The sequence below is a fragment of the Lentinula edodes genome (genome assembly GCF_021015755.1).
Source record: "Lentinula edodes strain Le(Bin) 0899 ss11 chromosome Unknown C8R40scaffold_14, whole genome shotgun sequence".
NCBI lineage: Eukaryota > Fungi > Basidiomycota > Agaricomycetes > Agaricales > Omphalotaceae > Lentinula > Lentinula edodes.
Genome location: NW_025764320.1, coordinates 165,578 through 193,546, shown reverse-complemented (window position 1 = coordinate 193,546; position 27,969 = coordinate 165,578). Strand labels below are relative to the sequence as shown.

General features: G+C 46.2%; 12 protein-coding genes across 12 annotated transcripts; 8 read left to right on the top strand and 4 right to left on the bottom strand.

Moving 5' to 3' along the window:
- Window positions 1-317: 317 nt before the first annotated feature.
- On the top strand, window positions 318-3,768 carry C8R40DRAFT_1169704 (uncharacterized protein; the record flags this gene model as incomplete). Its single annotated transcript, XM_046231416.1, has 2 exons — window positions 318-1,358; window positions 1,408-3,768. 2 exons carry the CDS (start codon window positions 318-320, stop codon window positions 3,766-3,768), a joined length of 3,402 nt encoding a protein of 1,133 aa, XP_046087147.1.
- A 518-nt stretch (window positions 3,769-4,286) lies between these two features.
- C8R40DRAFT_1169703 (RNA cap guanine-N2 methyltransferase-domain-containing protein) lies at window positions 4,287-5,382 on the top strand (the record flags this gene model as incomplete). The annotated part of the gene is made up of 3 exons (XM_046231415.1): window positions 4,287-4,560; window positions 4,613-4,810; window positions 4,865-5,382. 3 exons carry the CDS (start codon window positions 4,287-4,289, stop codon window positions 5,380-5,382), a joined length of 990 nt encoding a protein of 329 aa, XP_046087146.1.
- A 553-nt stretch (window positions 5,383-5,935) lies between these two features.
- C8R40DRAFT_1043354 (glycosyltransferase family 15 protein) lies at window positions 5,936-7,618 on the top strand (the record flags this gene model as incomplete). The annotated part of the gene is made up of 10 exons (XM_046224158.1): window positions 5,936-5,980; window positions 6,078-6,216; window positions 6,271-6,448; window positions 6,510-6,690; window positions 6,744-6,796; window positions 6,849-6,985; window positions 7,044-7,136; window positions 7,195-7,295; window positions 7,353-7,524; window positions 7,575-7,618. The coding sequence occupies 10 exons, from the start codon at window positions 5,936-5,938 to the stop codon at window positions 7,616-7,618; spliced, it is 1,143 nt and encodes a 380-aa protein (XP_046087145.1).
- A 249-nt stretch (window positions 7,619-7,867) lies between these two features.
- Window positions 7,868-10,164, top strand: C8R40DRAFT_148168 (uncharacterized protein). The gene is made up of 2 exons (XM_046234168.1): window positions 7,868-9,948; window positions 10,124-10,164. The coding sequence occupies exon 1, from the start codon at window positions 8,044-8,046 to the stop codon at window positions 9,685-9,687; it is 1,644 nt and encodes a 547-aa protein (XP_046087144.1). The 5' UTR covers window positions 7,868-8,043; the 3' UTR covers window positions 9,688-9,948; window positions 10,124-10,164.
- A 342-nt stretch (window positions 10,165-10,506) lies between these two features.
- C8R40DRAFT_148330 (uncharacterized protein) lies at window positions 10,507-11,874 on the top strand. Its single transcript, XM_046234169.1, has 2 exons — window positions 10,507-10,723; window positions 10,789-11,874. The coding sequence occupies exons 1-2, from the start codon at window positions 10,585-10,587 to the stop codon at window positions 11,700-11,702; spliced, it is 1,053 nt and encodes a 350-aa protein (XP_046087143.1). The 5' UTR covers window positions 10,507-10,584; the 3' UTR covers window positions 11,703-11,874.
- A 97-nt stretch (window positions 11,875-11,971) lies between these two features.
- On the top strand, window positions 11,972-15,913 carry C8R40DRAFT_1160312 (uncharacterized protein; the record flags this gene model as incomplete). Its single annotated transcript, XM_046230000.1, has 14 exons — window positions 11,972-12,292; window positions 12,346-13,693; window positions 13,751-13,854; window positions 13,907-13,999; window positions 14,049-14,203; window positions 14,256-14,487; window positions 14,550-14,675; window positions 14,726-14,803; window positions 14,886-15,005; window positions 15,059-15,134; window positions 15,235-15,347; window positions 15,402-15,525; window positions 15,582-15,789; window positions 15,841-15,913. The coding sequence occupies 14 exons, from the start codon at window positions 11,972-11,974 to the stop codon at window positions 15,911-15,913; spliced, it is 3,171 nt and encodes a 1,056-aa protein (XP_046087142.1).
- A 584-nt stretch (window positions 15,914-16,497) lies between these two features.
- Window positions 16,498-17,550, bottom strand: C8R40DRAFT_1042993 (uncharacterized protein; the record flags this gene model as incomplete). Its single annotated transcript, XM_046224132.1, has 5 exons — window positions 16,498-16,796; window positions 16,846-17,010; window positions 17,063-17,145; window positions 17,193-17,314; window positions 17,362-17,550. 5 exons carry the CDS (start codon window positions 17,548-17,550, stop codon window positions 16,498-16,500), a joined length of 858 nt encoding a protein of 285 aa, XP_046087141.1.
- A 122-nt stretch (window positions 17,551-17,672) lies between these two features.
- On the bottom strand, window positions 17,673-21,462 carry C8R40DRAFT_1100618 (ubiquitin carboxyl-terminal hydrolase 14). Its single transcript, XM_046227910.1, has 13 exons — window positions 21,079-21,462; window positions 20,891-21,028; window positions 19,989-20,796; window positions 19,767-19,928; window positions 19,588-19,710; window positions 19,391-19,523; window positions 19,199-19,284; window positions 18,998-19,114; window positions 18,792-18,944; window positions 18,476-18,606; window positions 18,301-18,370; window positions 18,056-18,231; window positions 17,673-18,003 (listed from the first exon to the last, which is right to left on the bottom strand). Exons 1-13 carry the CDS (start codon window positions 21,355-21,357, stop codon window positions 17,866-17,868), a joined length of 2,514 nt encoding a protein of 837 aa, XP_046087140.1. The 5' UTR covers window positions 21,358-21,462; the 3' UTR covers window positions 17,673-17,865.
- A 34-nt stretch (window positions 21,463-21,496) lies between these two features.
- C8R40DRAFT_1100592 (uncharacterized protein) lies at window positions 21,497-22,508 on the top strand. Its single transcript, XM_046227909.1, has 5 exons — window positions 21,497-21,725; window positions 21,797-21,862; window positions 21,918-21,983; window positions 22,037-22,183; window positions 22,244-22,508. Exons 1-5 carry the CDS (start codon window positions 21,701-21,703, stop codon window positions 22,444-22,446), a joined length of 507 nt encoding a protein of 168 aa, XP_046087139.1. The 5' UTR covers window positions 21,497-21,700; the 3' UTR covers window positions 22,447-22,508.
- A 132-nt stretch (window positions 22,509-22,640) lies between these two features.
- Window positions 22,641-24,836, top strand: C8R40DRAFT_1042986 (lysine-tRNA ligase; the record flags this gene model as incomplete). The annotated part of the gene is made up of 9 exons (XM_046224129.1): window positions 22,641-22,702; window positions 22,755-22,872; window positions 22,928-23,199; window positions 23,250-24,069; window positions 24,123-24,173; window positions 24,227-24,275; window positions 24,328-24,547; window positions 24,601-24,680; window positions 24,733-24,836. The coding sequence occupies 9 exons, from the start codon at window positions 22,641-22,643 to the stop codon at window positions 24,834-24,836; spliced, it is 1,776 nt and encodes a 591-aa protein (XP_046087138.1).
- A 143-nt stretch (window positions 24,837-24,979) lies between these two features.
- Window positions 24,980-25,602, bottom strand: C8R40DRAFT_1068853 (uncharacterized protein; the record flags this gene model as incomplete). Its single annotated transcript, XM_046226044.1, has 3 exons — window positions 24,980-25,021; window positions 25,098-25,171; window positions 25,206-25,602. 3 exons carry the CDS (start codon window positions 25,600-25,602, stop codon window positions 24,980-24,982), a joined length of 513 nt encoding a protein of 170 aa, XP_046087137.1.
- A 1,361-nt stretch (window positions 25,603-26,963) lies between these two features.
- On the bottom strand, window positions 26,964-27,956 carry C8R40DRAFT_1160308 (mitochondrial carrier domain-containing protein; the record flags this gene model as incomplete). Its single annotated transcript, XM_046229999.1, has 4 exons — window positions 26,964-27,155; window positions 27,213-27,398; window positions 27,456-27,617; window positions 27,666-27,956. The coding sequence occupies 4 exons, from the start codon at window positions 27,954-27,956 to the stop codon at window positions 26,964-26,966; spliced, it is 831 nt and encodes a 276-aa protein (XP_046087136.1).
- Window positions 27,957-27,969: the final 13 nt, after the last annotated feature.

Sequence of the window (27,969 nt, the reverse complement as noted above, 5' to 3'; positions counted from 1 at the left end):
CCCTATTTACTCCAATTCTGCAATCTTCGCTGGCCCTGCGTATAATGTAAATGGCTGGAGTTATTTGAGTGCGCGTTAAGCTAAGCGCTAAGCCTGCATCTGGTTTTGCCTTGTTTACATTGCACGAGGCGCGGCAATTTGAATTACATACCTGGGATACTTATTTTCTCAGTTCTGTCAGTGTCATTTTCGTTTACTTGCTCATCGTCGTTCTTGTTCTCCCATCGTCGCCGCGGTCGACGAAGGCGTCTTTTGATGTCTTTTTCTTGACATCCACTTTCATTTCGATTGTTTTTCGTCAATTTTACTGTCGTTCAATGACGACTCGCCCCAGACATACCCGCCCAAATTCTGCTGTTTACCTCGGAAGTGATCCCCTTCATCTATCTTCCACTCCTCCAGGGATCCCGGACTTACCAGAACCTCCGAGTCCGGTAAGCTCAACAGGCTCCGGACTACCGTCTCCTCCGGCGACAAACTCAACTGGCAGCGGCAGCACAGGCGATCCAGCGAGTATCGTTGTTCGGGGCACAACGAAGTCGACGACGAGCATGATAAATGCATCTCACCTCAAAGCATTTCATGCTTCTTTCACCGATGACCCTCCCAACGATGATGATGACGACGACGACAATTACAATGGAAATGGAGAAGACGATACAGCCAGGTTGAACCGTCGCCACTCCCTTAAATCGGTGTCCGTCAATGAAAATACTATGGCAATACAACGTGCTCTGACTTTGAAGGAAAGGACAAGATTGACTATTGATAAACTGTCTTCTTACTCTCGAAATACTCCATCACCTTCCGCCCACACTCGCAGTTCCGATTCTTCTTCTTCTACCTCGCGACATCGGTTTTTGGAACAACATCACTCTGGCTCAGAGACGGAGCGAGAATTAATAGATTCCGACGCCCGTCCTTCCACTCCCAAACTCCACCGTACTCGTCTGGTATCCGCCCCCGCTTCGCCAGGAAAAGCTCTTCTCTCCATCAAACAATCAAACTCCACTTCATCCAGCTCATCAGAATCTCCTGCCAGATCTCGCAAACGAGTTTCCATGGCCGCCTCGGACTTTGCAGAAGTTACATCTGGAAGAAGGATGCGTTCACCCGATGAATATAAAGTTTCTCAAACATCCAGACGATTTCCTGATGTTGCACAAGCTGCGCTTGCGGCGGTAGCGTCCTCTCGAGGTCGTATCAGCCCCACTGCCAATTCGAAGAAAAGACAGCCACTTCCAAAAGAATTTTTTGAGGCTTCAGCTTCAGCTTCCACTACATCCGCATCGCGAGGAGGTAGTTCGTCAAGCTCGAACCCAATAGACAACACTGAATCCGATTATGAGAATAGTCGGGTACGTCTTTTCTTTATTGTCTTCATTCCCTTGCTCTGATGACTCTTAGTTTTCCATTGAACCTACAACACCCCACCATACTATGTCCCGTCCCTCGTCCACCATGAAGTTCTTGCAGTTATCTCCTCGCCAACAAAAAAATCTGAACAACACGCTTACTCATTCCTCGCTCAGACATCCGTTTTCCGACCCACGGCCGAACTTACAACGTTCGTCGACTCTCCGGAGACATCAAACCGGTGGGCGTTGGGTGTCCGAGGATATGTCGGTCGCGTCTTCCCACCGAACAGATGGGGAGGCGGATGAAGATTATGAGGATGTTCCTAATCCTCAAGGGCGCAGACAAACTCTGCGCACCGGGGGTAGTGCAGATAGTGCTCTTACAGTTGGCGTTGGAAGGAGCCTAGTTGGTGAGGGCCTTAAAGCTGCAGGTCTCAAGGGTGGAGGAGCTGTGGGTCGAAGGGGTGATATTTTCGACGAAAATACCCCTCTTCGGGAAAAAGTGATACGAGATAGAGAACGGGCACAGAGACTTGAGAGAATAGAAAGAAGTATCAGCCGAACAGGCATTCGGAGTCAAAGTAGGCTTGGGTGGGAGCACGAAAACGATGAAGACGAGGGACATTTTTCTAACATACGGAGCCGTGGAAACGGCTCAGACATTCGTACTCGCGCAGGAACTGTTGTAGGACCGCGCGCTTCTACTTCGATGGCGATACGCGACCGTGAACGTGAGGGTGTCGGTGGTGAACCTGAACCTCGAACTGCACCTCCCCACCTGAGATCATATAAGAGTTCTTACGATCTGGTTCTCAGCCAGGAAGCTCTCTCTCGTCATGAAATTGATCTTGGCAGGGAGACGGCCCAGGACCGAGAAGACCGAGCACCATCATCTCTCAGTCGACATGTCCCCAGTCCCTTTGGCAGTACTCGACGGTCTATTCCAAACTTACTCTCGAATGACGGAGAGGTCTCTCACCTCAATATTCCTCGTTCTAATCACAATCGATTACTTCACGATAGTCTTCACATGTTCGAAACTCATGTCACCCGTCTACCATCGACCTCAAGTGCAACCACCAGTGACCTGTTGCGGAATGCTCAAAACATAGCTGGTGCCGCAGAGAAACTCAATCTGATGACTCGTGTGGCGATGACCAAGGCTTTGGATGCTCAAATCAATGCAGAAGTTGATGGCGGCACTAGCGATGAGGCAGCAGATATCTGGAGAACTGTTGGAGCTGATTACCGGGATCAGATGAGAGTTAGTGACGAGCTTGTGCGGAGCGTGACTGATTTCTTATTGGGTGTGGGGCGCGCAGTCAAGGACATGACAGGAGGGGGAGATAGTCATGGGCGGAGTGTAAGCCTAGATGAGGTCGGAGGTAGACTGACGAGGAACAGCTTGGGCTCAGATGGTGGTAGTACTGGAAGTGGTCGACGCAGTGAAGAGTCCCGAAGAAGCTGGGGTGATGATGTGAAGAGGTTGTCTACAGGCCCAAAAAGGTCAGAGAGCGCCTTGAGTGGAAGACCCTCTTCAGTGTTAAATGCGAGGGATCATGAAACGCCAATTTCTCTCCGCTCCCGACAATCAAATGAAAGTACAAATGTATCTCGTGCGCAAGAGTCCGGTCGTGGAAATTTGGTTACATTTGACTCTCAAGAAACGCTACATGCTGTTGCTTTCGATCCTTCTCCTACCCCCGCTTCCCGAGCTCAGCTCAACCGGAACCAAGAACGCCCCGGTGCTACGCTAGACCGCGCTCGGACGCTTCCTCCATTATCCATTCCGAAGCCTCTCGCTCAACTTCCATCTGAATCCTTAACTCGTCGCCAAACACAAACACCGGCTTCCTCGACTAGGCATAGACCAACCACAGGTTCGAATACTGTTCGCGGTCCCTTCCCCCTGAGTAGTCCCAATATTCCCACTACTGCTCTCACTCCGCATACCGTCTCTAACAGTCAGCGTCAAGATTTTCCCATACTTCGTTCTGATTCAGGCTCGGGTTCTGGTAAATCTTCAGGTGCCACACCCCGCTCCACTGTCACATTTTCTAGGTCTTCCACGGTTTCTGCTTTAACAGGCCTTCAACAACAACAGCAACTTGCAGAACAGCAGAGACAGCGAAAACGTACGCAATCCAATTCCAGCGCCAGTGGTGCGGAATCGGCCGAGCGTGTTTCTAGAGTTACTAGAACTGAATCTGGGAGTGAGACCGAACGAGGTCCAGCTCGCACCATTGGGCGCCAGGGGGACCGTTCGAGAATGTCTTTAGATGGCTCTAGAACGTTGAACGGAAACGTTCATCCCGCTGACCGTAGTGCTGCCACGTCTATTCTCCCGATTTCGAAGCCAAGAGAACGAAGAAAGACTGTGGTGGACATGTGGCCAAGAGCTGGATCCTAGTTTTGACTCTCGATGACAAATTCAACGTTTCTGTGTTAGTCGTTTGATTTTGACCCGATGGCGCTTCACTGATGTCTTTTTGTGTAGACATACTTGTCTTTTCTCGATTTTTATTACGCATTGGATTCAAAAGATCTAAATGCCATTCATCTTCACCACACGAACTGTCCGTTAGTCGACCTCTGTTTTGGGCTTTGCGATTGCGACCAAGAACCTGTATCACCTTTTTTCTCGTTCATTTTCTTGTTGCAACATTTCTTCGTATGTGATGATGACTCTTTCCTTTTTTCTCTTTCCCTTCCTCTGCGTGTTTCAATATCTCTGTGTCAATGCCTTTTCAATGTCCTCATACGTTGCACGTATTTATGGATTCCATGTAGTGCTGAACAGTTTAACTTACACTTCTGTCCAGCATAATGTCTATGCGTAATAAATCTGATATGAATTCTAAAAAATGCGTAGACGGCGAGTGAGAGTAGCATGACATTACATAATTCTCATTTCAACTTAGAATCCTCATGGGCAAACGAAGTACTGGCTTCAGCGGACTTTCGCGCTTTTTGCAGGCGGAAAAAATAACTCCTGACATTCCAGTCGATGTGCGAAACGGCACAAAACGATCTCTCAACTCTTCTGCAGAGTCTCAATCCTCGAAAAAGAAGAGAAAGTCTGATGGTGAAAGTACCGAAGATATGGAAACCTCGAGGACAAAATTAGTGCAAAAATATGATATGAGTGGATCGATTCCAGTTTTTGAAACAATGCAGGAGGTGCCAGATAATTTGAAGAAGTGTGAGTATGTACTTCTGAAGAGTCTGTTTTCGTTCAACAATTCCCTCCACAGATTACGCTCAACGGGAACGATTCTTTTCGCTATACTCTACGCCTCCGGGTTGTTTACTCGATGAAGAAGGATGGTATAGCGTCACTCCAGAACGAATCGCAAATCAAATAGCAGAGCGTTGTCGATGTGATACGATTTTGGATGCATTCTGTGGTGTCGGCGGTAATGCCATTGCCTTCGCAAAAACCTGCCAGCGTGGTTCGTGGAGCACGCGTGGATCGAGTAGCTTAGCTCAACTGACTGATTCGCCAGTGATTGCCCTAGATATTTCACCCACCCGTCTTGCCCTAGCAAGACATAATGCACAGATATACGGGGTCGCTCAGCATATTGAATTCATACTCGCTGACTACATTTCATTTGCCGAGATGTATTTATCTTCTCCCAAAGCAGCAGCCTCTCGAAAAATAGATGTCGTCTTTCTCAGTCCTCCTTGGGGTGGTCCTTCATACTTGTCAGGATCAGGCTCGCCTTCTGATTCAAACTCATCCCCGAATGAAAATATGCCAGCGCCTTTCGCTCTATCAGATATTCAACCTATTCATGGTGTTGACCTCTTCAAGCTTTCTAACCGTATTACCCCCAATATCGCATACTACCTCCCGCGTAACACAGACCTGGACGAGGTTTCAGCTTTAGTCAAGAACGATAACTCGAAAGATGATATCCAAGAGTTCATTGAGGTCGAGGAGGAATGGATGGGGCGAAAGCTCAAAGCCTTGACTTGTTATTTCGGCGGGCTAACAGCTGGACAGTCGGAGTTGTTTTGAAGTGTAGTGGATGCTTCAACGTTATGTAGTGCACGAAAAAACCATGAACATACCTGCACATGATCAATATTTAGATGCATGCAATTTGTGACAGTGTTGGATGGCCGCAAGGGGCACGGTAAGGCATTCAGACAATTGAGAGTCACCGACGTGATCACAGTGTGTCGGGACATTGAGCGAGTGGTTGCTGTTGCTCGTGTCGACATTGAGCAGCAGGGTCCGGATCATCTAGATATCGGGCCGACGAAGAAAATAGACCCAGGCTGTAATGTCCGAGGAACACAACTTCGACGCATGCAAGCTCACCACCACTGCTCATCGCCACCGAATATGTACAGTACAAACCTTCTCCACAACTTCGAATTCAATTCACTTGTCATGTCCGCGGAATTGGAAGACCGGCCCGGTTTTTTTGCGTAACTGGGTCAGAGCCTTGGAGCCGCTGTGCGTGATGCGCAGTACATCCTTTTCTTCGATGAACACCCAACTTTGAACCAAGACTCAACAAAATTTCCAGTAATCTTCAAACCTCTAGCATTTCCAATCGCTAAAGATGAATACGACCTTGAGATACCTTTTAGCCGTTTTCGGTGTTGTAGTGAGTTTTTCCCATTGTTGTCTCTATATATGTCTTCAAATTTCCACAATACCATTCTTGACTTGGCCCGTTTTACTGATTTGAGGCTCATTCGTAGATCACCGTTCACTATGTCCTATCTTTCACGCACACCGACTACAGACGAGCCACTTCGTTAAACTCCCTCACTTCACACTTCAAAGGAGTTACACCAGCAGATATCACGCCTATACCTGACCGATATTACCCACCTTTCTGTGAGTACAAACTCGTCTGGAGAGACATTCTTCTCACAGCCCGAGTATTGTCAGCGAACGAGAGTTTGACCGTTGATCACCGGGCAAACGCCACGTTTGTAATATTGGCAAGAAATTCCGATATCGATGGAACTGTGCGGAGCATTCGAGAAATAGAGGACAGATTCAACAGACGGTTCAGATATCCTTATGTGTTCCTTAATGAGGAATCATTTTCGGACGATTTCAAAAAGTGTGTATTCGGTCGCCCTTCTGCAAGCAGAGCTGTTCTTACTTTCTTTACCAAATAATAGGCGCGTCTCGGTGCTATCAGCCGCCAAAATGGAATTTGGAACCATACCCAGAGATCATTGGTATCAACCAAGCTCCATTGACGAGAAGAAGGCAGATGCTGGGAGAAATCGGATGGTTGAGCAAGGTATCATTTACGGCGGAAGCTTAAGTTACAGGAACATGTGTCGTTTCAACAGTGGAGTACGTCTTCTTTCGCTGTTCAATGATGCATGAATTTAAAACAAACAACACAGTTCTTCTTTCGGCATCCGTTGATGGAAAAGTATAGATGGTACTGGCGGATAGAGTACGGTTTCTTCCGGAGACATATGAGAACAACCTATTCACATATTTTTCAGGCCGGACGTTCATTTCCACTGTGATATCCGATTCGATCCTTTTGCCTACATGGAGGAAAACAATAAAGTTTACGCATTCACTATCGCGATGTACGAGTTCGAGAAAACTATACCAAGTCTTTGGAGTCATGTCAAAGGTTGGTTCCGAGCTGTGGCTTTGTCTGAACCTTCATTCATCTACGCTGGCAATAATAGACTTCATCAAGCTACATCCAGAATACCTGGCCAAAGACAATGCGATGAGATTCCTGTCCGATACCGGCGGCGATACGTACAATCTTTGCCATTGTAAGTCTTATACATTGTAAGCGACGGAGGAGCTCACAGACTTTGCCCAAATATGCAGTCTGGTCTAATTTTGAGATTGCGGATATGTCGTTCTGGCGTGGCGAGGCCTACACCAAATTCTTTGAATATTTGGACGATAAAGGCGGTTTCTATTACGAAGTGCGTGCTCATATCAATTCAAATATCAGTCACGCAATTTTACAATGGCTTATGTAGCGATGGGGGGATGCCCCTGTACATTCGATAGCTGCTGCGTTATTTGCGCCCGCAAGCCAGATACAATTTTTTGACCAGATAGGGTATGAACACAATCCCTACACGCATTGTCCACGAAATGAGGATACGTGGAAGGAGGAGAAATGTACTTGTGATCCCAAGCGAAATTTTGGTAAGCATAATGATTTGAGTATGTTTCATGATACTTACTCGCGTTTCTAGACTATGATGGTTATTCGTGTATGAGTAAGTGGGATCAAGTATGAGCAAGCGGGATCAACTTTTGCAGAAATCTTGTCGTTCCCAGTGTGACCTCAGGAAGGACATTATGCAGTTCTTACATATCATATACTCAACCTATATAGAACAGAGGTACAGATTAATCAATCCTGTATTTTTATCGTGCTCATTCTGCCCATTCCATTCATCTTATATATACGCCAGTGCACACAGTGCGAATGCGAGGAACGCTTAAGCACCCCCTTGGAGCATCTCGCTTGGAAGGATAAAACAACATTACTGAACATTTTGGGATGCTCAGCGCGAACCCAGTGGCATCTATTCTTTCTGTCAGCAAATCTAATGACAGAACTTTGATTTTCACGGAGCTCCGCGGTTAGAGTTTCCGGATACTTTGCAAAAAGCATAAATTTCAGGATTCTAAGGTAATACCTCCATACCCCATACTTCGATGGACGAGTCTATTCGCACCTCTGCAACTAGCCGTCTCTTGCATACGAACGTTGCCCTTTCCGCTCAAGAACGATGTATAATCACAGATTTACTAGAGATGAAGGCTCAGCATCTGCAGAAACTCGAAGAAAAGGCTCGCATTCTAAACAGTGAACTCGTTCAAGCTCGATCGGATCTCTTGGAACACAGAGCTCTGCTTTCGGGTGCTCGAAAGCTGCCCATGGAGATCATCTCAGAGATATTCTTACAATGCTTACCTGAAGTGGATATTTTGTCTTTCATGCGTCCGGAGCCCCATCCTGATCAAGCACCCTTGCTACTGACTCAGGTATGTCGGAGCTGGCGCAGTATCGCTATCGCTACTCCACGCTTATGGTCAACATTGATTATAAATGCGTCGAACGGAAGCTCATCTCACTGCGAAATCACCAAACTCTGGCTCGATAGGTCGAGAAACGTACCTCTGACGTTTACGCTGCTTGTTCGGTCTACGGATCGATTTCATGGAAGGCGCGCGACCTCGTATGAGGAGTTTGTCCCGCTCGCTGCTACCAAAGTTCTCACCATGTTTATCCCTCATCTTCCCCGCATGCGAGCCCTTGCCCTTCTCTTTGCACTGCCAGTCATCCGTGCTGTGCCAGCCTTGCGACCGGTAGGGGATAACGTTTGTGGTCAGTTGGAGAGATTACATCTTATCACTTCCTTCGAAAACACTGCTCAGGAGATTATATGGACTAGATCCTTGGTCCACTCCGCCCCAAATCTACGTCATCTTTATTTTGATTCGTCCATGGTACCTCTCCCCATAGTTCGAGGTCAAGAATGGTGCCTTTGCCTGCGCACCATTAACCTCGATGCAGCGTACGGGATCCCTCCGGAGGATTTTTTTCTCCTACTACGAAATTCTCCCGAACTTGTTCGATGTGTGATTGTCATGAACCTAGACGAGTCACTGAATCATCTTACCCGTTGGGAGGAGATGCCAAAGGTCGTACACTCCGCATTAGAGGAGCTCTCCTTGAGCTGCGAAGATATTTTCCTTGGGAACGTTCTTGATCTCCTCACGCTACCTGCTCTCGTGTCATTGAAACTCAGCACTGTGGGAGATGAAGCTTGGCCACATACCGAGCTGATGCACTTTTTGTCTAGGTCCTTATGCATCTTGAAGGAGCTCAAGCTAGACTCGGAAATGATGACAGATGATCAGTTATTAATCTATCTGGGAGTAGTGAACCGAAGCTTGAGAGCTCTGTATCTCCCGACTTGGAAATCGACGTCCGAGAGGATTTTTCGGTTTATAACGCCCCCCAGGCTCATGGGTACCGTCTCTAACTCTCCTGATCCCTCCTCTCTTCCGTTGGATCGTGCTCTTCCATTTCTAGAAACTCTAAGTTTTGGCATCACTCCGCATCTGCATCCCGCAAGCCTTCGCGATTTCATTGAATGCAGATGTTTGATTGACAAATGTACAACAACTAGGTTACGAGCAGTTCATATCCACCTTTTGCTCCCCCTTATTCCTGGTCTCGCCACCGACCTGGATCTAAGCTTGAAGGCGTTGCTCGACCAACTTGCCGATGATAAAAGTATAACTTTAAAGATCACTTCGAATCACTTGCAATTTCCTTCTGTCGTTTCTTAGTTTTCACATAGTAAAGCCTATAATCTACGAATATTAATGACATTCACGATGTTTACGATCTAATGCAGCACTTTCCAATAAACATTATAGTATGATAGCGTAGTAGTAGCCCGATACCACCGTGACCGGCAAAAACTGCAATCAAAATTCTCTTATAGTGAATTCCTTCTCGTAACTTGCGTAGTTCAATCTCCGTAGCTCAGAATCCATGACCAGCACCTTCATTTGCTTGTTCCTAACTGCGCGTTCTCATCGCTGAAGGTATATCAGCCTAACGTTAGTGACACTTCGATAATCTGCTGATTCCTTTAACTTCCATATCCCTGCTGCAGTAAGTGACTATCCTATATTAACGATCCTACCAATGCTGCAAATCTAACAATCCTACCGTTCAGTTCATGACGAACTCGCCGACGCCACATACTGGTAATAGTAGTAAAATTAAATTTAGAGGTGCCCCAATCAACCCGATCTCTGTTGATGCGGGCCACCCAAAGTTGACGATTCGGATACCTTCATTGGTTCACTCTCACTATTCAAAGGTGATCTTTGTACTTATCATGCACAAAGTTAGCGGACATCACCTTTTTCGGTCTCAGGAATCTGCAACAACTGATCTTCCCCCCACGAATATCCCGACCTTGCCCAGTCAAGATTCTTTGTCGCAAAATAAGGATGATCAACGTGCAAAGAGGAAGAAATTCTTGATACGATGTGTTCAGAGGCTAGCTTCGCCGCCGCCTGTAGTTTTTAGATCATTGAACGAAGAAGCCCGGGAAACGATACAACGCTCTCAGTCGACTGCAGGTAAGTGTTTTTTTGGAAGTTACATGGTGGTGGTGTAGATCCCTAAAATTTCTTGGAACAGGTCTAGATCTTCATTATGCGTTAATTGATATGGACGCTCGTTACGAAGGCGAGGGAAAGAAGGAGGTGATACTTGATCTCGGTGAAGGGGCCTTCGCCCCAGAGACGATTCCGAGTAATCTCAGACACCCAACTGCAAATGGAGGAAAGTTTCAATCAGAAAACGATGGTATTTAGATTTTTTAAGCTTCCTTTTCTTTTACTCACTTTTTACTCAAGCGTCTACCGAGGTAGGAATAATGGCCGATGATGAGCTACTTATCGTGGCTAGTGCATCATCTTCCGCGTCTTCTACCCGTCAGGGATCCAATGCTTTCATGTCCGATGATGATGGTGAGGAAATCAATCCATATTCTTCACCTCATCCTCAGGACGAGCCCATGACACAATCATCCTTCTGGAGTCCATTCAGTTACTTTCCTCGACACTTGATTAATGGTCCCGAAATGACCACGCAAGCCGCAGCGTCAGGTTTAAGTGCATCATCGAGTCCTTTCTTTTCTACCCCGCCACCACCACTTCCGTCACATTCGAAGGCTCTTTCGGAATCGTTACCTCCACCTCGGTCGGATTACCCTACTCCGCCGCCAAGCGAGTCTCCCTGTGAATCGCCTACTCGCATTCCTACTTTCAATTATTATGGAAACTCGTTGAACAAACTTCTTGCTAGCCATCTAGATGATTTACCACCGAATGCACCTTCTGTCTTGTACGAACCACAGGCTAGATCGATTGGCAAAATGAAAATGAAGACCCATTCACTTCCTGCCACCCTAGCAAATATGATGGAAGTTGAGGTCGAGGAAGGTATAACTTTCGGATCTCTTGAATCGGGTCCATCAATTGAAGTACAGAGCGAGGAGGGGCAAGGATCCAATGGGATTACTTTGGTCGCCTCAGCGGAAGAAGATATCATAATGAGAGACAATGTTTCTGAATCGGGTTCAACCGTGTCGGTTAACGTTGTCAATCGTTCAAAGCAAGGTCGAGAATCCAGTCGGAATGCTTTAGCAGAGGGAGTGATGGACCCGGACGCTAAAGTGGAATCAGAACTATGTCCAGAAGAGGTTGGAGTACAGAATGAGGAATTTACGGATGATGAGGACTATGTTCTCAATCATTATGATCTTGTATACCCATCGGATTGAATATATCTCTCTATGGCGTAAACCTTTTGGGCGCGGTTTCAACTTGAAGGTTAGGAAAAGTTCAAATCTAAGTTATGCAGCCGGACCCCCGGAACGGAACACTTTTGCTCCCCAACTCACTAGCTTAAATTTTCATTCCTATATTGTTACTCGAACGCGTCTTATACTACTCCAAACTTTGACGCCAATATTTGAATAAATTCCTTTCCTTCTTCGGATAGCCACGTTACCACCGTATTATTTGGTACCTGCAATTGGCCGATGAGCACATGTCAACGACGGCGGATACGGAGGTCAATACGACAAGAGAGGAAGCAGATTCTAGTGTTACGCATGTGGATGGTCAGGAGCACGAAGTGGTAAATAGTGAGACGGAGAAGGATGTTAGTTCGAGTGAAGAGTCTGTAGAAGAGCTCCAAGACGACTCGGAAGGTGTTGAGCAAGATAGTGATGAAGAGGAAGAGGAGGAGGAAGAGGAGGAGGGGGAAGAAGAAGAACCAGCACTGAAATATGAACGAATTGGTGGAGAGCTACCTGCACTGCTGAAGAAGGACTCAGCCTCCGCGCTGGCTATATCGAATAAATTCATGGTACGTGTCCTTTCCATTTGAACTAATATGCTATATTCAACTGGTACATACAGGCATTAGGTACACACGCAGGCATTGTTCATCTTCTTGACCTCAATGGTGGCAGAATAAAGTCATACAAATCCCACCAAGCATCTATTGTCGACATTTGTGTAGACGAAACAGGTGATTTTATTGCTACTGCATCCATTGACGGCCAAGTAATCATCATATCCCTCTCCTCCCGTGAATCTTATTCCTTCGACCTCCGACGCCCATTAAGGACCGTTGCCCTCGAGCCTTTCTTTGCTCATCGTTCATCTCGAGCCTTCGTCTGCGGAGGCCTGGCCGGTACTTTGTCATTACGCGAGAAACGCGGCTTTTTTGGAGTCGGTCATACTGAAATAGTTCTACACTCATCGGAGGGACCAATTTGGCTGGTTCGCTGGTCGCCTTCTGGTCGTCTTATTGCATGGGCAAATGACCTGGGTGTGAAGATCTATGATATGTCCAACAAATCAACGATAGCCTTCATCGATCGTCCCAAGGATGCTCCCCGGCCAGACTTGTTTCCTGTTACTCTGGTGTGGCAGGACGAGCAGACGTTGTTGTTGGCTTGGGCAGATTTTATTAAAGTCGCTCGGGTCAGAACAAGGGAGACTGGTTTTATGGTCGAAGTCATCAAAGTCTTTCAGTTAGATTCAATGATTGCAGGAATCATGCCCCACCCCATGCCGATAGCAATAGCATCTGCGCCTGGATCTCGACCACAGTCCATCGTTTCCACCACCTCATCCTCCCGTTCCAACAACACAAATGGTCTCCTCAAGCCAAACTCGTCTCAGCCGAATAATCCACCACCTCTTACGTCCTTCCTACTACTTACATTTTCGCCACCGGAGACGGCACTTTTGGACCTTGATGTCCTCCTTACCTCTGATACCGACCGCACCAAACAAGCGAAGGCTCTTTCCGAGCGCCCGGAACTAAGGATCATTAGTCGGGGCGGTGAGGAACTAGCTGCAGATGCACTAAGTGTCAGTGGGTATCAAGCATGGACCTGTGGAGACTATAAACTTGCCGGTCCAATATCTGCAGACGCCGAATTGGCTAGGACGTTGGATCCAGCATCGGCCAAAAGTCCAACCGTAAACCTGACCGATTGGTACGTGGTTCTCTCCCCCCGCGACCTGATACTTGTCCGACCGAGAGACGAGCATGACCATGTTGCATGGTTGGTCGAGAGGGAAAGGTACGGGGAGGCATTGGAAGCACTGGAGGTCATAGAGCATTCTCTGGGGTCATCGAAGAAAAACGAAGAAGGTGACAGTGCTAATGGATTTAGTGAAAAAGTAGTCAACGGAGTCAAGCTCACCTCAGTCGACGTGGGACAGAAGTTAGCGGAGAGTTTGATAAGTGAAGGTGAGTCAGTCTCATTTATTGATTATCTGTTCACACATTTTTATCATCGTACTTTAGGTTCATTTCCCAAAGCTGCTGAACTCCTTCCCAAAATTTGTGTTCGGGATCCGAAGCGATGGGAGGATTGGATATTCGTGTTCGCAGAGAAAAGACAATTGCAGGTCTGTTGAAATAGCCAACCGTTATACCTTATCTCACAACATCATTCCACAGTCCATCATCCCCTACGTGCCAACACAACAACCCCGTTTGAACAGGGTGGTATATGAAATGATATTAGCCTATTTCCTCGCTCATGACGCTAAGGTATCTTTTCACCAAAATACTAGACCTATCCTGACCCACCGTGCTTTAGATGATTCTTCAAACTATCAAAGAATGGCCACACGATATATATCACGTTGGTGCGGTCATTGTCGCTGTGAAAGATGAATTGGACAAGGTCGAGGTATCGCATGAGACTATCGACAAAGCCAAGTCGGTCGTGCTCATGGAGTGTTTGGCTGAACTGTGGGTTTCGACATTACTTAGGGGCTTCTATTTCGTCTCATATTCTCCCCAGATACACATCCAATCGTCAACCAGGGAAAGCATTACATTACTTCCTCAAACTCAGACGTCCGAATGTCTTTGAGCTCATTGAAGAGAATAACCTATACACGGACGTGAAGGACATGGTGTTGAGTTTGGTCGAATTCGAGTTCGAACTTGATGGGAGATTGAATGGAGAAAAGGATGAAGATCCGCCAAGTAAATCAATAAGACTGCTGGTGGATAACATACATTCTATACCTGTGAGTGATGTTTGTGTCACATTGCTTTCTTTCCTAACCAAGGAAAGCCGTTCTCTCCATAGATCAACAAAGTTGTCTCCCAGCTTGCTCCACGACCAAAGTATCTTTTCTTCTATCTCGACGCTCTGGTTGGGAAAGATCCAAATTTACTTTCAGGCTCTGGTTTCATGGATTTACAGAATCTTCAGGTGAGAACTTGTTTTCTGTTCGCGGGGCTGTGAAATGAATTTCGTCCTAGGTTAAGCTCTACGCCGATTATGCTCGACCAAGGCTGATTGACTTTCTGAGATCAAGTACGGACTATGATCTAGAAAAGGTGGGCTGTCTATTCGAAATGTGTTCGCTTGGATGATAACAGATGATTAATTTGCTTTTCCCCCGTTCCCCATCACCCAAAGGCCTACGAAGTTTGTCAGGAGCGGGACCTCATCCCTGAAATGGTCTTTCTCCTTGGACGAATGGGTGATAATAAGAAGGCGCTGGGGTTGATTATCGAAAGGTTGGGCGATGTTGAGAGAGTGAGTGCGTGGTTTGTGTCATAGTCCATGCAAAATGAATTCTTGTTGCACAGGCTATCGACTTTGCTAAAAGTCAAGCTGACGACGAGCTATGGGAAGATTTGCTGAAATATGCGGAGACAAGACCCGGTGAGTCAGAGTTCTCAATCTTTCTTGTCTCATCACTTCCCCCCATTTTCTTTTTTCATTGCGTTTTATGCATGCACTGATTGACTCACACAACATATAGCATTCATCCGTGGCCTCCTTGAAAATGTTGGCTCGGATATCAACCCCATCCGGCTGATTCGTAGAATCAGGAATGGGCTGGAGATTCCGGGACTGAAGGGTGCTTTAATCAAAGTGAGTGTCTCAAATCAGCGTCCCGTTTCCAAACTTCTAACCCATCCAAAACAGATTTTACAGGATTTCCACCTGCAGATATCATTACTGGAAGGTTGTCAGACCATTCTCAACGGTGATAGCTCCGAGCTGAGCAAACGGGTTCAAAAAGATCAGACAAGTGGTTTCTTTTTGACTGGTAAGTACGCCCTCTCTCTTGTTCTACAATCAAAGTAATGTTTCGAAAATTTCCAGCAAAATCTAAATGTCACATATGTTCTCAACTGCTTCAAGAAACCCCTCAACAGTTGGTTCTACTATTCCTTTGTAGACATACAGTTCACGCCCGATGTGCACGCCCGAACGGTGACGAGACGGAGCTACCACAGCTGCCTGACCCGGCATTGAGGGGTGTGGGGCTTAGTGGTGTGGGAGGGAGAGGACTCAGTGGTCGAATTGCATTGTGCGAATCATCTAGTGGTCATAGATGTATGTTCTCTGACATTTGTCTTAGTGAAGGAGTGGTTCGAGCTCGGATCGGACGTGGGTGTCCTGTGTGTCACAAGCGAAGCCAGGGAACATCATGATATGGAGTCTGGAGATAATACATACCTTACATGGTATATTTTTATCCGCATGCATACGAGGAATTACTTACAAGGAGTGATGAACGGTGCGCAACGCAGTGCAAGAACGTGAAGAAGCCTGATTATTTACAACAATAGGTCTAAGAAGCATGAACACTTCGAGTGATGCCGAGGTGTCTCTGGATTCAATTGATAAGTATGACATGCAAATGTAAGAGGGCTTAGGTAGATATAGTCCTTGGTGTGCGGTATGTGACATGAGTGAATTAACGAAGTTGAATATGAGAGAAAGAAAAAGCTGTAGTGTGAAAATATGGTTCATTATCCGAGAGGCAATAGGAATGTCTTTTCGTTAGGCATGTTCCAAAATACTAGAGGGTAGAAGGGTAATGTAGGTGTTCTGTCACCGGGACCAGATCTATGGCACTATCATTTTTTATAGTGAGATGAGTGGAAGGATGGTAGCGAAAAAGAGGGGCAGTAATGGCGGAAGCTGCCATCCGAAGAAGGGAATGAGAAGATCGCTAAGCGGACGGAAAGGCTGAATGTTTAATGTGATGCAAGGGCAGAGAAATAACCACTACTTACGCGCTGTTCGCAGGCTTTTCTGTGATCTTCACTTCAAGGACTGCGACAAACCCATCAGTTGCATTCGAGCTCGATGTCATCACAGTAAGATTGTGATTGATGCCGACGCTGGTGTTGTTCAACAATCCCGTTACGTACTTGACAGTGGTAGAATAAGTGTATCCTCCGTAAGACGTCGTACCAGAGTATGAGGAGGAATTTGTAAGGTTAAGTGTGGGTATGTTGGTTTGGGTTATGTTTCCAATGATCCAATCTCGACCGAGGTTGTAACCATTCGATACGATGTCATGGCCATCTAAGCGACTTTGAGTGATGATGAAGGATGACGAACCGATTGTGCATACCAGTCAGAGGTAGTTCGTATGAGGAAGCCATGAAGATAGCACCGCTGTTTGCGCCTGGACCGTTTTGTGTCCAATAACGGAAATGACCACCACCTTGTATTGTCTCGGTACAAGTACCTAATTGCGGATCATTGTAGTCATACCGAATTTCATCGGTTTCGTTCACTGATTGTCGTAGACTTAGTGTTGGCAATGGAGAATGACATTGTTCACATACAGATGCCATTATTATCTCCAAGATTGGCAGCCTGTTGTGAGCCAGCATGTTGTCCCAAACATTCACCCGCATAGTCAAATGAACTATGACCTCAAATGAGCCAAATAACAAACCAAAAACGAGGACGTACAGCCAGTAGTTCCTCAGCCCTCCATCTGTCTCTTGGTCCTTGAGCACTGCTTCATCCGAGTTTCCAGAAATAATAATGTTCAAAGGCTCTCCTTGACCTGGAGGAAAAGTACCGTCGACAATCTAAGGATATTCAGTGATTGATGAATAAAGGTAAGTTTGCACCTCACAGTCAGCATAGAGCCTCCATTGCTAGAAGGATCGTAGTAGCCGTCTGAGGGAACACTCCGCCGAGTATGGGATGTGCGCTTCAGCGAAGGAAAAGATGGTGGTTGTCGTTGGTGGTCATCAAGGGCAAGCGCCATAATTGGTATGCATATTAGTAGATGAAATAGAGCACAAGGTTTGGCCGAGGCCATCGTCGGGGATATTGTCAAAGATTAGGATGAACCAGCAGATGTGTTAGTTGTTGAAGACAGAATAGAGGGAGGAGCGAATGCATATCTAGCGCCCGAACGTGCTTATTACATAAGTGATGAATTTCTTTTTGTCCTCAGTTCTCTAAATTCAGTTGTCCTTGTTCTCCTTGGGATGTCTTCCTTCATAAATGGACAGCCCTTGGATATCCAACTGGCAAACGGTCCATATCACTTTGTCAAAGAACGTATGAAATTTGTATTTGTGCGCAATTCTACCCATCAAGGTTGCTAGTAGTAGTTGCTGTACGACAAATTTTAAATGCGCTCAAAAATATATAGATAGGCCAATTTCTTCAACTCGTTGACGCTTTCCTCGTCCGCTTTGACTACTTTTTCGTCATTGAAGAGAACCCATCGTTCTTCCTCTTTTGAATCTAGATCCATGCTTGCGTCCTATGCTCGAAGGTCAGCACAGAGAACAAATCAGAATACACTCTAGTCATACCTCTTTACCGTCGTTACTCGAAGCAGAAACATGCATCCGAATATGAGCGACATAGTGACCTGAATGAACTGAGGGTCCTTTGTGTGAGATGAAAGCTTTGAGACGGTAGCGTGCGGGGAGTAAAGTAGAGTCGGTTAAGGGTTTGGGTTGGGTTTCCTGAGGAGCTGGGGCTGGCACTGGAAAGTGGGAAGGCAGATACCGTATATCCTTTGTCAGTGAGTAGACATGGAGTCGTTCGAACATACCGGTATTGTCATCCCCTATATCATCCGGATGGTTAAATAACCAGTCCACAGCACGTTCCATGTCGTTGCCCTATTTACACGTTCCGGTATCAGTACGAGTCAATGCATACCCCAAATCCATAATGGATTAAAATCTCCACCAATTCCAGAGTCTCCTTGAAAAATAAACACTGACCGTCTCGCGTAACGCCTTTTTCGCTTGTGCAGATGTGAAGCCCATATCAGATAACATGCTGATCTGTTCCGCCGAAGGCTCAGGTCCCAACATCGGTGAGCTTGTTACAGGTTGGATGGGCTCGTCTATATCTATACAAAGAGCGTGAGGAAGCAATCAGGAGGGAGCAAGAGATAGATAGAGTTGAGAACAGAAGGAAAGAGAAAACGAGCGTCAATTTGCCGATCGCAGATAAATGTATAGGACTAGCTCATATGTATATGTAACATGTGTCTTTAATGGGGGAAATCAAAACCCTACTATCTTTCAAACTCACCAGGATCTTCCATATGCCCAAACAACCACTCCATTGCAACTTCGGCATTGTCCGTGTTTCCGGTAGCGAGCAAGGCTTTTTGACACCGAATGAGAGGAAAACCCATGCCTTGTAGTGCAGCGAGAGCATTTTCATTGAATTGGGGTAATGAGGCTAATAGGTGAAAGGCTAAGCTGTTATTAAGATACTCCACTGAGCACACACACCTTCCTGTAGTGCCGCTTCATCTTCAGGTAGTTCTTCCTCGTCGGGTTGTAATCCTTTCCCAAAGTGTTTTTCGGTGAACTCGAGAACATCTCCGTCGGGGAGGACAAGAGGTATATCTGCGGAAAAAGTAAACGATGATACGAATGATCTGCCGAAAGAAGGAAACGAGCTATGGACAAATGAATGCACAAATAACGAACCTAATTTAGCTGGAACCCAATTCACTAACTGGAACTTTTTCGCGTGAATTACTAGGACCGACGGGAAAGATGATACAAGAGTTTGTCTATTTGAGGCTGAAGTTAGCTTGTGGAAAAATATGACCAAATAGAAGAGGGAAACGTCTATAGAAGACATGCACCGCATAAAAAGTGGAAAAGAAATGGCCTTACTTGGCAGCCACTACCGGTTTTTTGCAAGACGGACAATGATAGTCTTCCAATGGTTCGGGTGCGAGGAGAGAGTCGATACATTGTATTAACGAAACGTCTCCATACAGCATCTTTCCGGTTTGAGGGTCTTTGCCTGTGGTGCGTAGCGAGTTGCTTTCAATGTTGCAGCATTAAAAGTGGTCGCAAAGTAAACGCACCTTTCTCAATCGCCGGTACGGCAATACTCAGTACGTCGTTCTCATCTGTCCTGTATCGGACCTTTCGACACTCGGTGCATTGCAGTCGTTGGGATGTCGAGTACGAGAATATCCGGGTTGGATCTTTTGGTTCGAAATCGCAGATCAACAATTGGGCATTACAAATGAGAGCGACTTACCCTCCCCACCCCGTTTTTTCCAATCCCTTCTTAACACACTGACAAGATACTCTAGAAACTCCTCCGAATCTTGTTGTTTCATAGTTGAGAACTCGTGGTGGCCTCTACCAACTAGGGTTTTGAATGTCGAGGGCTTCAGACCTTGCTGAAATGCCGGAATGGCTTACCAGGGCAATGTTCAATTAATCAACACCCGGAATTTAAATGAGGGGAACTACCCACTAGGATCAGTAACTCCAGCATGGGATGAAGCATTGATATGGGAAGGGGCTGGATTGGTATATCGACCACTCAACAAGCCGTCCGCGATCTTCCGCATTTGACACTCCACACAATCAGCTGGAAGGGGTTCGGGACAAATTTCAGCGTGGTCCTGCGCACGGGCTGATTCGAGTGCATAATATCGCTCCTTGAACTCAGGTAAAGCAAAGATTGTCTGCAAAACACTGGCCATGTAACAACTATTACCCAAATTTCTCAGTCCAGTTAGCCCTTTGCCGTGGATAGGTTCCAGCGCTTTCCCGTCTTCGTTTGTTAAACTAAAGTCATACTTCAAGTTATGTTCGATTTGCATCTCCGTGACACTCAGCTCGGTCTTCGTTTGGGCCGAGAGGTTGATGCCGAAGATAGCCAGGTGATTGGAGAGAGATGGGTCCAGTTTCGAATCATCGCACAGATAACAATAAATGTCTGCATTGCCCTCGGGGGTAATGGTCCCAAGCTTAACAGCGACAGGATGCCTCGTGGCCTGATAATGGGCCAACCCATGTCCGTTGCCACCATTCGTGACCCCAAATTGGGCTCGTCCACATCCAAGAGAGCCACAGGTAAGGCAAAGCCAAAGATTAGAAGTGAGATCGCAGGAGGAACAGGTGGCATGGCCTGCCTCAGCAATGGGTTGGGCAGATAGAGGGAGTTGGTCCAATGTGAGTGTGTGCTCACAAGGAAGGATTTCTTCCTCCCAAGCTTGAACTTCGGATTGACGTGCGGAAGAGGGAGATGTGAGAATCGAGGAAATCAGGGACGGAATCTGCAAATGGTGATCGTAAGCCTGAACCACGACGACGAAGATGGAAAGAATGTGAAGACAACTTGACAAGCCACAATGAATTAACAAAGCGTACCTTGGAGCTACTTTCGTCAGTCACAAAAGTGTCACAGTCCCAGCATCTGACACTCGTCAGATAGTCGTACTTGTCCTCTTCGCGTTCTTCGAGGATGGCTAGTTTAGTCATTTTGAGTGGCGGTTCAGATCCTTCTGCCTAAAAGAGGTCAGCAATAATATTAGAGAGTAAGATACTTTGAAACTCGCTCGTTGACTAACAGACTTCTCGTCCTTTTCCTTCCGAACCCTCTTCACATCAATACTGAACAAATGGCCGGTCTTCTTCCAATGCGTTTGTGCGTGATGCCGCTCAGTACTAAGGCAGCCGCCATTGAAGCAAATGAGGCAGACGGAGATGCCGAGTGAAGTATCCTGATCATCGAAGCATTGTGTACACTCTTCCCGATGTACGCTCTGAGACAGCTTTGGGGGCTGGAGAGAAGCCACCTGGGCAAGATGAGTACATTTCTTGTGTTCAGGAGACATCGATTTGCAATCGATTCGATATGATCGATAGATATGTATGTCCGGTTGTATTGGCTTAGTGAGCTCAAATTTTGAGCACGAATGATGGCAGAGAGTAAAAATTGGTATATCTCCAAAGGACGCGTGCGACGCGTCAGCGCGATCTTCGGCCCGGCTTCTAAATCTTATTCTGCAGCCTGCTTCAACGTGCAATTCATGGAACCATGAAATATCCTTCCTATTGAACACGAGGCAAGCACAAACAGTTCAAGCAGCTAACTCTGACCATCAGGTACATTTGGCGCTGTTCTTCGTGACTACGCTGTTTTGCGACTTCAGAATTATTGCATTCGCCGTCTATACGATGTTATCTCGAACACTAAATTGGCGTAAGTGTCATTTTAAATTAGCTCCAAATTATCCGATGACCAACACACACAAAAAAACTGTGATCTTATAGAGACGGCCGTCTTGCAACTAGTTGTCCTTGCAAGTCTTTGGTTCTTCTCAAGCATACCAGGAATTGGTACATCTCCGTTCGACGCAGGGCGTAATTCTACTGATAAACAACTTTGTTCAAGCCTACTATGTTTACGGAGCTCTGACAATTTCTTCGGCCCGGCCGTGGTCTATTGCTGAATCCTACTGTGAGATGATCCTTCTTCGAGAATCACCAGCAAGTGCTCATTTTCTCGAGCAGTGATATTGCATCCATATAGTGTACTTTGCTGTTCGAGTGTGGTTTTCCTTGGTCCAATTTCATTTGTTCTCCCTGTGATTATCTTACAAGATACTTGCATTCACGTATGCTTCAATATCATTCATTTATTCCATGGCTACATCTCAGGCCAGTCGCTACATAGGTTCCGTTGTGTTCAAATTCAGCTAATACTTTGCAATTGTCCAGCGTGGAACTGCGCCAGGTATTATTCGTCCAACAACGCAATGGACTTCGTACCGGGGCTGGGAGGCATATTTGCTTGGCTAGAGTGGCTGGCGGCAACGTATAATACCTGGACAACAGAACATAAACCTCTTCTTGTGATCCGTATCTCTGCCGCGATACTAGGCATCTACGTCGCATTCAGAGAGTTCTACTTTGGATGGTAAAATAGATTAGCTTTCATACTTACTTATGAGTTGTTGCGCCCGGTCCGTAACATCGCGGTTTCTACCGTTTGCAAATCTGATCTGATACGTGACTCGAAAAAAGTTGAATGCGTAGATTCTTGCGACCTTTCCCCTCTTTCCACATAGAACTCAGGTCACGAAAGTCAGTTTACGCGTCCAAATTTATACGCACAATGTCTACAGAAAATGCTGGTACCCAGAAGGACCCAGTAACTGGGGAGATGATTTCCAAAAGGTTAGTTAAAAGTTTTGCTACCTGGCTGTATAGTTTAATCGATCTTGATTAGTGAACTCAAGCGTCGAGAAAAACAAAGGCAAAAAGAAGCGGCCAAGGCTGCAAAACCAATTCCAACGCAGCCTCAAAAGAAGCAAAAGGACGTCAGCGATGAGGACCTCAATCCCAATGTGTGTTTCCGAATATTTTGCAAGTCGGAAGCTAATGCCAAACTTGTTCCTCTAGCAATACTTCGAGCTTCGATCTCGTCAAATTCTTCACTTGAAAAAAACCCAAAAACCTAACCCTTATCCTCACAAGTTCCACGTCTCAACGTCGATCACCTCCTACATCGATACCTATGGGCCCGAGGGCAAGATTATAGCTGGAACCAAACTTACGGGTGTGGAGGAGAGCCTGTCCGGCAGAATTCACAACATTCGGTCTAGCGGGCAGAAGCTTGTGTTTTATGACCTCCATGGCGAAGGGAAGAAAGTACAGATTATGGCTAATCAGCAGTATGTTCTCTGAGTTATAGAAACGTGTCTCGTTCTGACTTATGTTCCAGAGATGCAGCAGATCCTGACTCCTTTATTTCTACACACGAAATATTCAAGCGCGGTGATGTCGTCGGAGTCGTTGGTACTCCTTCGCGAACTAAAAAGGGTGAACTATCCATTTCTCCCTCCACTATGGTTCTTCTGGCTCCCAATTTGCATCAGCTCCCTTCATCGCATTTTGGTTTGAAGGACCAAGAAACACGATATCGCAAGCGATACCTCGACCTCATCATCAGCGAGAACACCCGTCGAATTTTCGTTACACGAAGCAAAATCATAAACTATATTAGGCGATTCCTGGATGACCTTGGTTTCATGGAAGTCGAAACGCCTATCACATCACTGCTTGCAGGTGGAGCCACTGCCAAACCTTTCATCACGCACCACAACGACCTCGACCTTGATCTTTATCTACGTATCGCGCCTGAACTTTATTTAAAGGAACTTGTAGTCGGAGGGCTCGATCGCGTCTTCGAAATTGGGCGCGTTTTCCGAAATGAGGGCATCGATCTCACGCATAACCCGGAATTCACCATCTGTGAATTTTACATGGCTTATGCGGACATGTACGATGTCATGGATATCACAGAAGCGATGGTGGAAGGCCTTGTTAAGTATCTAACTGGAGGGGAGACGAAGTTGATTTATCACCCGGATGGGGACAAGGATCAGGAAGGGGCCAAAACTCTGGAGTTGAACTTTCAGCGACCATGGAAGCGATACGACATGATTGAAACCTTAGAGGAGAAGTTGGGCGTCAAGTTCCCCCCCGGTGATACTTTGCACACTGATGAGGCGAATAAATTCCTACGAGAACTTTGTACCAAGGTTTGTGATTCATACTGTCTAGTCTTCATGCATAAATGAACTGGCACATCTAGCACAACGTGGAGTGCAGCGAGCCGCGAACAAATGCTCGCCTCCTTGACAAGGTACTGATTTATCTACTTCATTTGGTACATCGATTCATTGGTGATACCTGCAGCTCGTGGGTGAATACATCGAACCTTTGTGTATTTCTCCAGCCTTCATTGGTATGAACACCTCGAATGATTTGAATACGTACTTATCTATCCGGTACTTCAGTTGGTCATCCGCAAGTCATGTCACCTCTCGCAAAGTGGCATCGTTCTCGACCCGGTTTGTGCGAGCGCTTCGAAGGGTTCATGTGCAGCAAGGAGTTTTGTAACGCATACACGGAATTGAATGATCCCTTCGAGCAACGCTTAAGGTTTGAAGAGCAAGTACACCAAAAAGAGCAAGGTGATGAAGAAGCGCAAGGGATTGACGACACTTTCATAGATGCGTAGGTTACTCAATATTCCCAGTGATTTCGTCATCGTTTATATTCTGCTGTAGTTTGGAGCACGGTCTTCCTCCTACTGGCGGTTGGGGGTTAGGTATTGACCGTCTTGTGATGTTCTTAACCGACTCTACCAGTAAGTGATACCCGCAGTTTTCTTCCCGAAGTGATATTAATGTGCTCGTTAGATATCAAAGAGGTCCTTCTTTTCCCAGCGATGAAGCCTATTGATGTAGTACCACCTGCACCCGGTGTACCAGGACCTGCCCCTGCTCCTTCCGGTCAAATTTGAATTTACATCGCTATCAGCGCACTACATGTAGCTATATATCCAGTAGTTAAAAGCTCTTATTTAAATCATATACGCATCGATCTTAGCTCAAGTACATAGATACTCCTTGATACAATTTCGTAAGAACAGCACCTGTTCAAATTCTACTTTGTGACGAGAAACTGATTCTTTTCTGATACAATTATCTATGTACATCGAGGAGTACACGAAATCCCGAAAACCCACTGAACTGTCTCCAGGGCTTATTTATCGCATTCTCACCTCTCCTGCCTTAGTAATAATATCTCCTGTGTCTGCTACTGCTAGACGACCGGCGGTGGTGCCTGCTGGACGACCTAGAAGCGACAATGACTGTGGGTTGAGAGTTACTGTATCCAGCGTAAGGGGAGCCGTAGCTGTAAGGAACACTGTAGGAACTACGATGATATGCTGGCATAGGAGCAACGTAGGACGGCATCGCTACTGGGGGAGCACCGTAGAAATTGTGCTGCATCGGTACCTGCATCGGTACAGAATTGTGCGAAGGATAACCATGTTGGCTGTAGTATGACCCAGGGGCTGGAGCATGGTGTACATGTCCATAAGAAGACGATGTATAAGTGGAACTAGGGTAAACGACACCCGAGGCAGGAGAGCCGGAATAGGCGACGCCCGGGACAGAACCGGAATAGACGACACCTGAAGCGGAAGAACCAGGATAAACAACGCTCGAGGGAGCAGAGCTGGGATAAACAACGCTTCCAGTGTGGGAGCCAACAAAAGACATGTTGGATAGGGTTCAGATATATAATCTCTTTGGGTTGATAATGGATAGCTGAATCAGAGAGGATGTGGAAATCCGTCAAAATTGTGCGGACGTATACGTATAGTGTTTTCGTGAAGGTCGTAAAAGGTCGTCAACAACCGTGAGGTCAAAAGTCGTGTAGATGTCGGAATAGACGATAGGCCAGCTATAAGGCAACTCTTGTGGGGGAAAATAGTTACCAGGGTTTCTGGGCTTTTTATACGAATCGTTCATCAGGTTGATACATTATCGAGATGATCCTGTACGGAAACAGTTTCAATAATGCTGTTTGATGTTGCTTGGATATGACTTTTTACACCGGAGGCAGTGAAAGTGGAATACATTCCTATAGATCCGGAGAAGGCGGGTAACCTCTGTACCCTGGTAATTCAGAAATGGCGGTTTCACCGAGTGTCGCCGCCGGAAATGATCCATGAGCATTTGATGTATGCTTTTTCGTCGGGCAAAATCCGAGTATTTTTCCTTTAGCTTTCAGGCCTCAGGCCTCAGGACTCAGTACTCAGGATTAGGTACTCTCTTTTATACATATTATGTTTATTACTCTACCTCCCTTGCATCTCTTACCTCTCCAGGCATCTTCAACTTGAATAAGTCTTCATATCAGTACATCTTTGATCATGATGACCAGCACCAATTAATAGGTTAACCATTCAGTTAAAAAAGGTTAGAACGCTTTAGAACAGGTCTGGACAGGTTAGTGCAGGTTAGCGCCTACGCTCTCATTGTCATACGATTGATACTAACTTAGATATGTAGAAGTTAATAGATTGCACTCGAAAGATTGTGTTTCATTGTGATCAACCGATCTCGATATCAACATTGAGGCCAATCCAACTTCAACTTGGTTCAACCTCTAACAGGCGTCTCTTCCACAAATATGAAATCAAACAATGACTTCCTTTCGTTGGACAACCGTTACACACCGTAAAAATGCTCGCTACAAAGAGCGCGAGCATAAAAGTAGTTGCGAAATGTGATTTTCTTCTTGTGCGAGTCGTGCGTGTTCTCAGTTTCTTCTCTAATGTCGGCAACTGCGAACATACAGCGAACATTTTTGAAGTCGACGATGCATGTACATATGTAGAAGATCAGGGTTTGACTGAATTTCACCAGTTGAGCCAAGAATAGAGGCGGTACAACCAAGGAATCAATGCCAAATTTACTGGAATTCATCAGGGTGCAGAATATCATTGGTAGAACCTGAGTGGAACGGACGAGTGAGCGCAGGACATCCAAAACACAGAGGCCCATCGGATTACGTAAAATAATGCAAGGCAAGAGCTGGTAGACGGCTGCAGAGAGACGTTCCTCGTTGATATATTTTATTTTTCCGTATCATGACGAGAGCTCATTAAGCCACCGGCGACCCACTCATAAACCCCGAGGAACACAGCACCTCCGGCGGAGATCCACATCGTCCTGGGGGCTACCCCAGCGAATAGTGCTCTCGTGCCCTCCTCAACATAAATTGTACGAAAGCGGGATAACAAGCTAGGAGAAGGCAAGGTTGGATCCTGTGAGGATGGCGATGAGTCTTGATAACGCGTTTCAAACAGATCAATCTAACAAACCCGCATGTCAAGCATAACCCTTGTCTTTAGGACATCCAAAGGGGTTGTAACTGCTGCTGAGAATCCGCCGGCGATACTTCCACATATGGCAGCCTCATGAGCATAAAGCGGCTTTCGTCCTAGAGCACCGGACAGACGCAGTTTGAGAAGTTCGTATAATGGAAACTGAAGTGAGGTGAAAGGAATCTGCGAGTGGCCAGTTTGTTGAGAAAGACTAGATGTCCGAGAAGGCAGTGCACAAACCTCTCGCATTACGGTTATACCGAAACCTCTATAGAAGCCCTTTAATCCATCATTTGTCCAAAGAATTCGGGCAGCCGCAAATGAGGATAGTCCAGTACCATAGCTAGAAGTCTGCATTCGTGTCTTGATCACTTCTGTAGGAACGCGTATCAGACAAGCTGCCTAGAATAATTAACAGTTGAGATTACGGAACAAAGTTCAGCGACGTACAATTTCGCCCAAGGACGCAGACACAACGTGCTTGACAGGAGCAAGATGGTCAGGAAGCGGAAGTGTCTTCTTCATTGTATCGTATGTACAGAAAAAAGCAGCAGCTCCTGGTGCGCTTCCGACCACCACACTTCCAATTCCTTTGTAGATTCCTTTAAATCCTCCAGCGTGTGTAAAGCCTTGTGCAGATTGGAGACGCGTTTTAAGAGTGTCTATCGGAAAGAATAAAAGGTCTACGGCAGTACCCGCAGCGCCGCCTGCGATGAGCGACTCGACAAATGTTGGTGGCATGAGTTAGAAACTT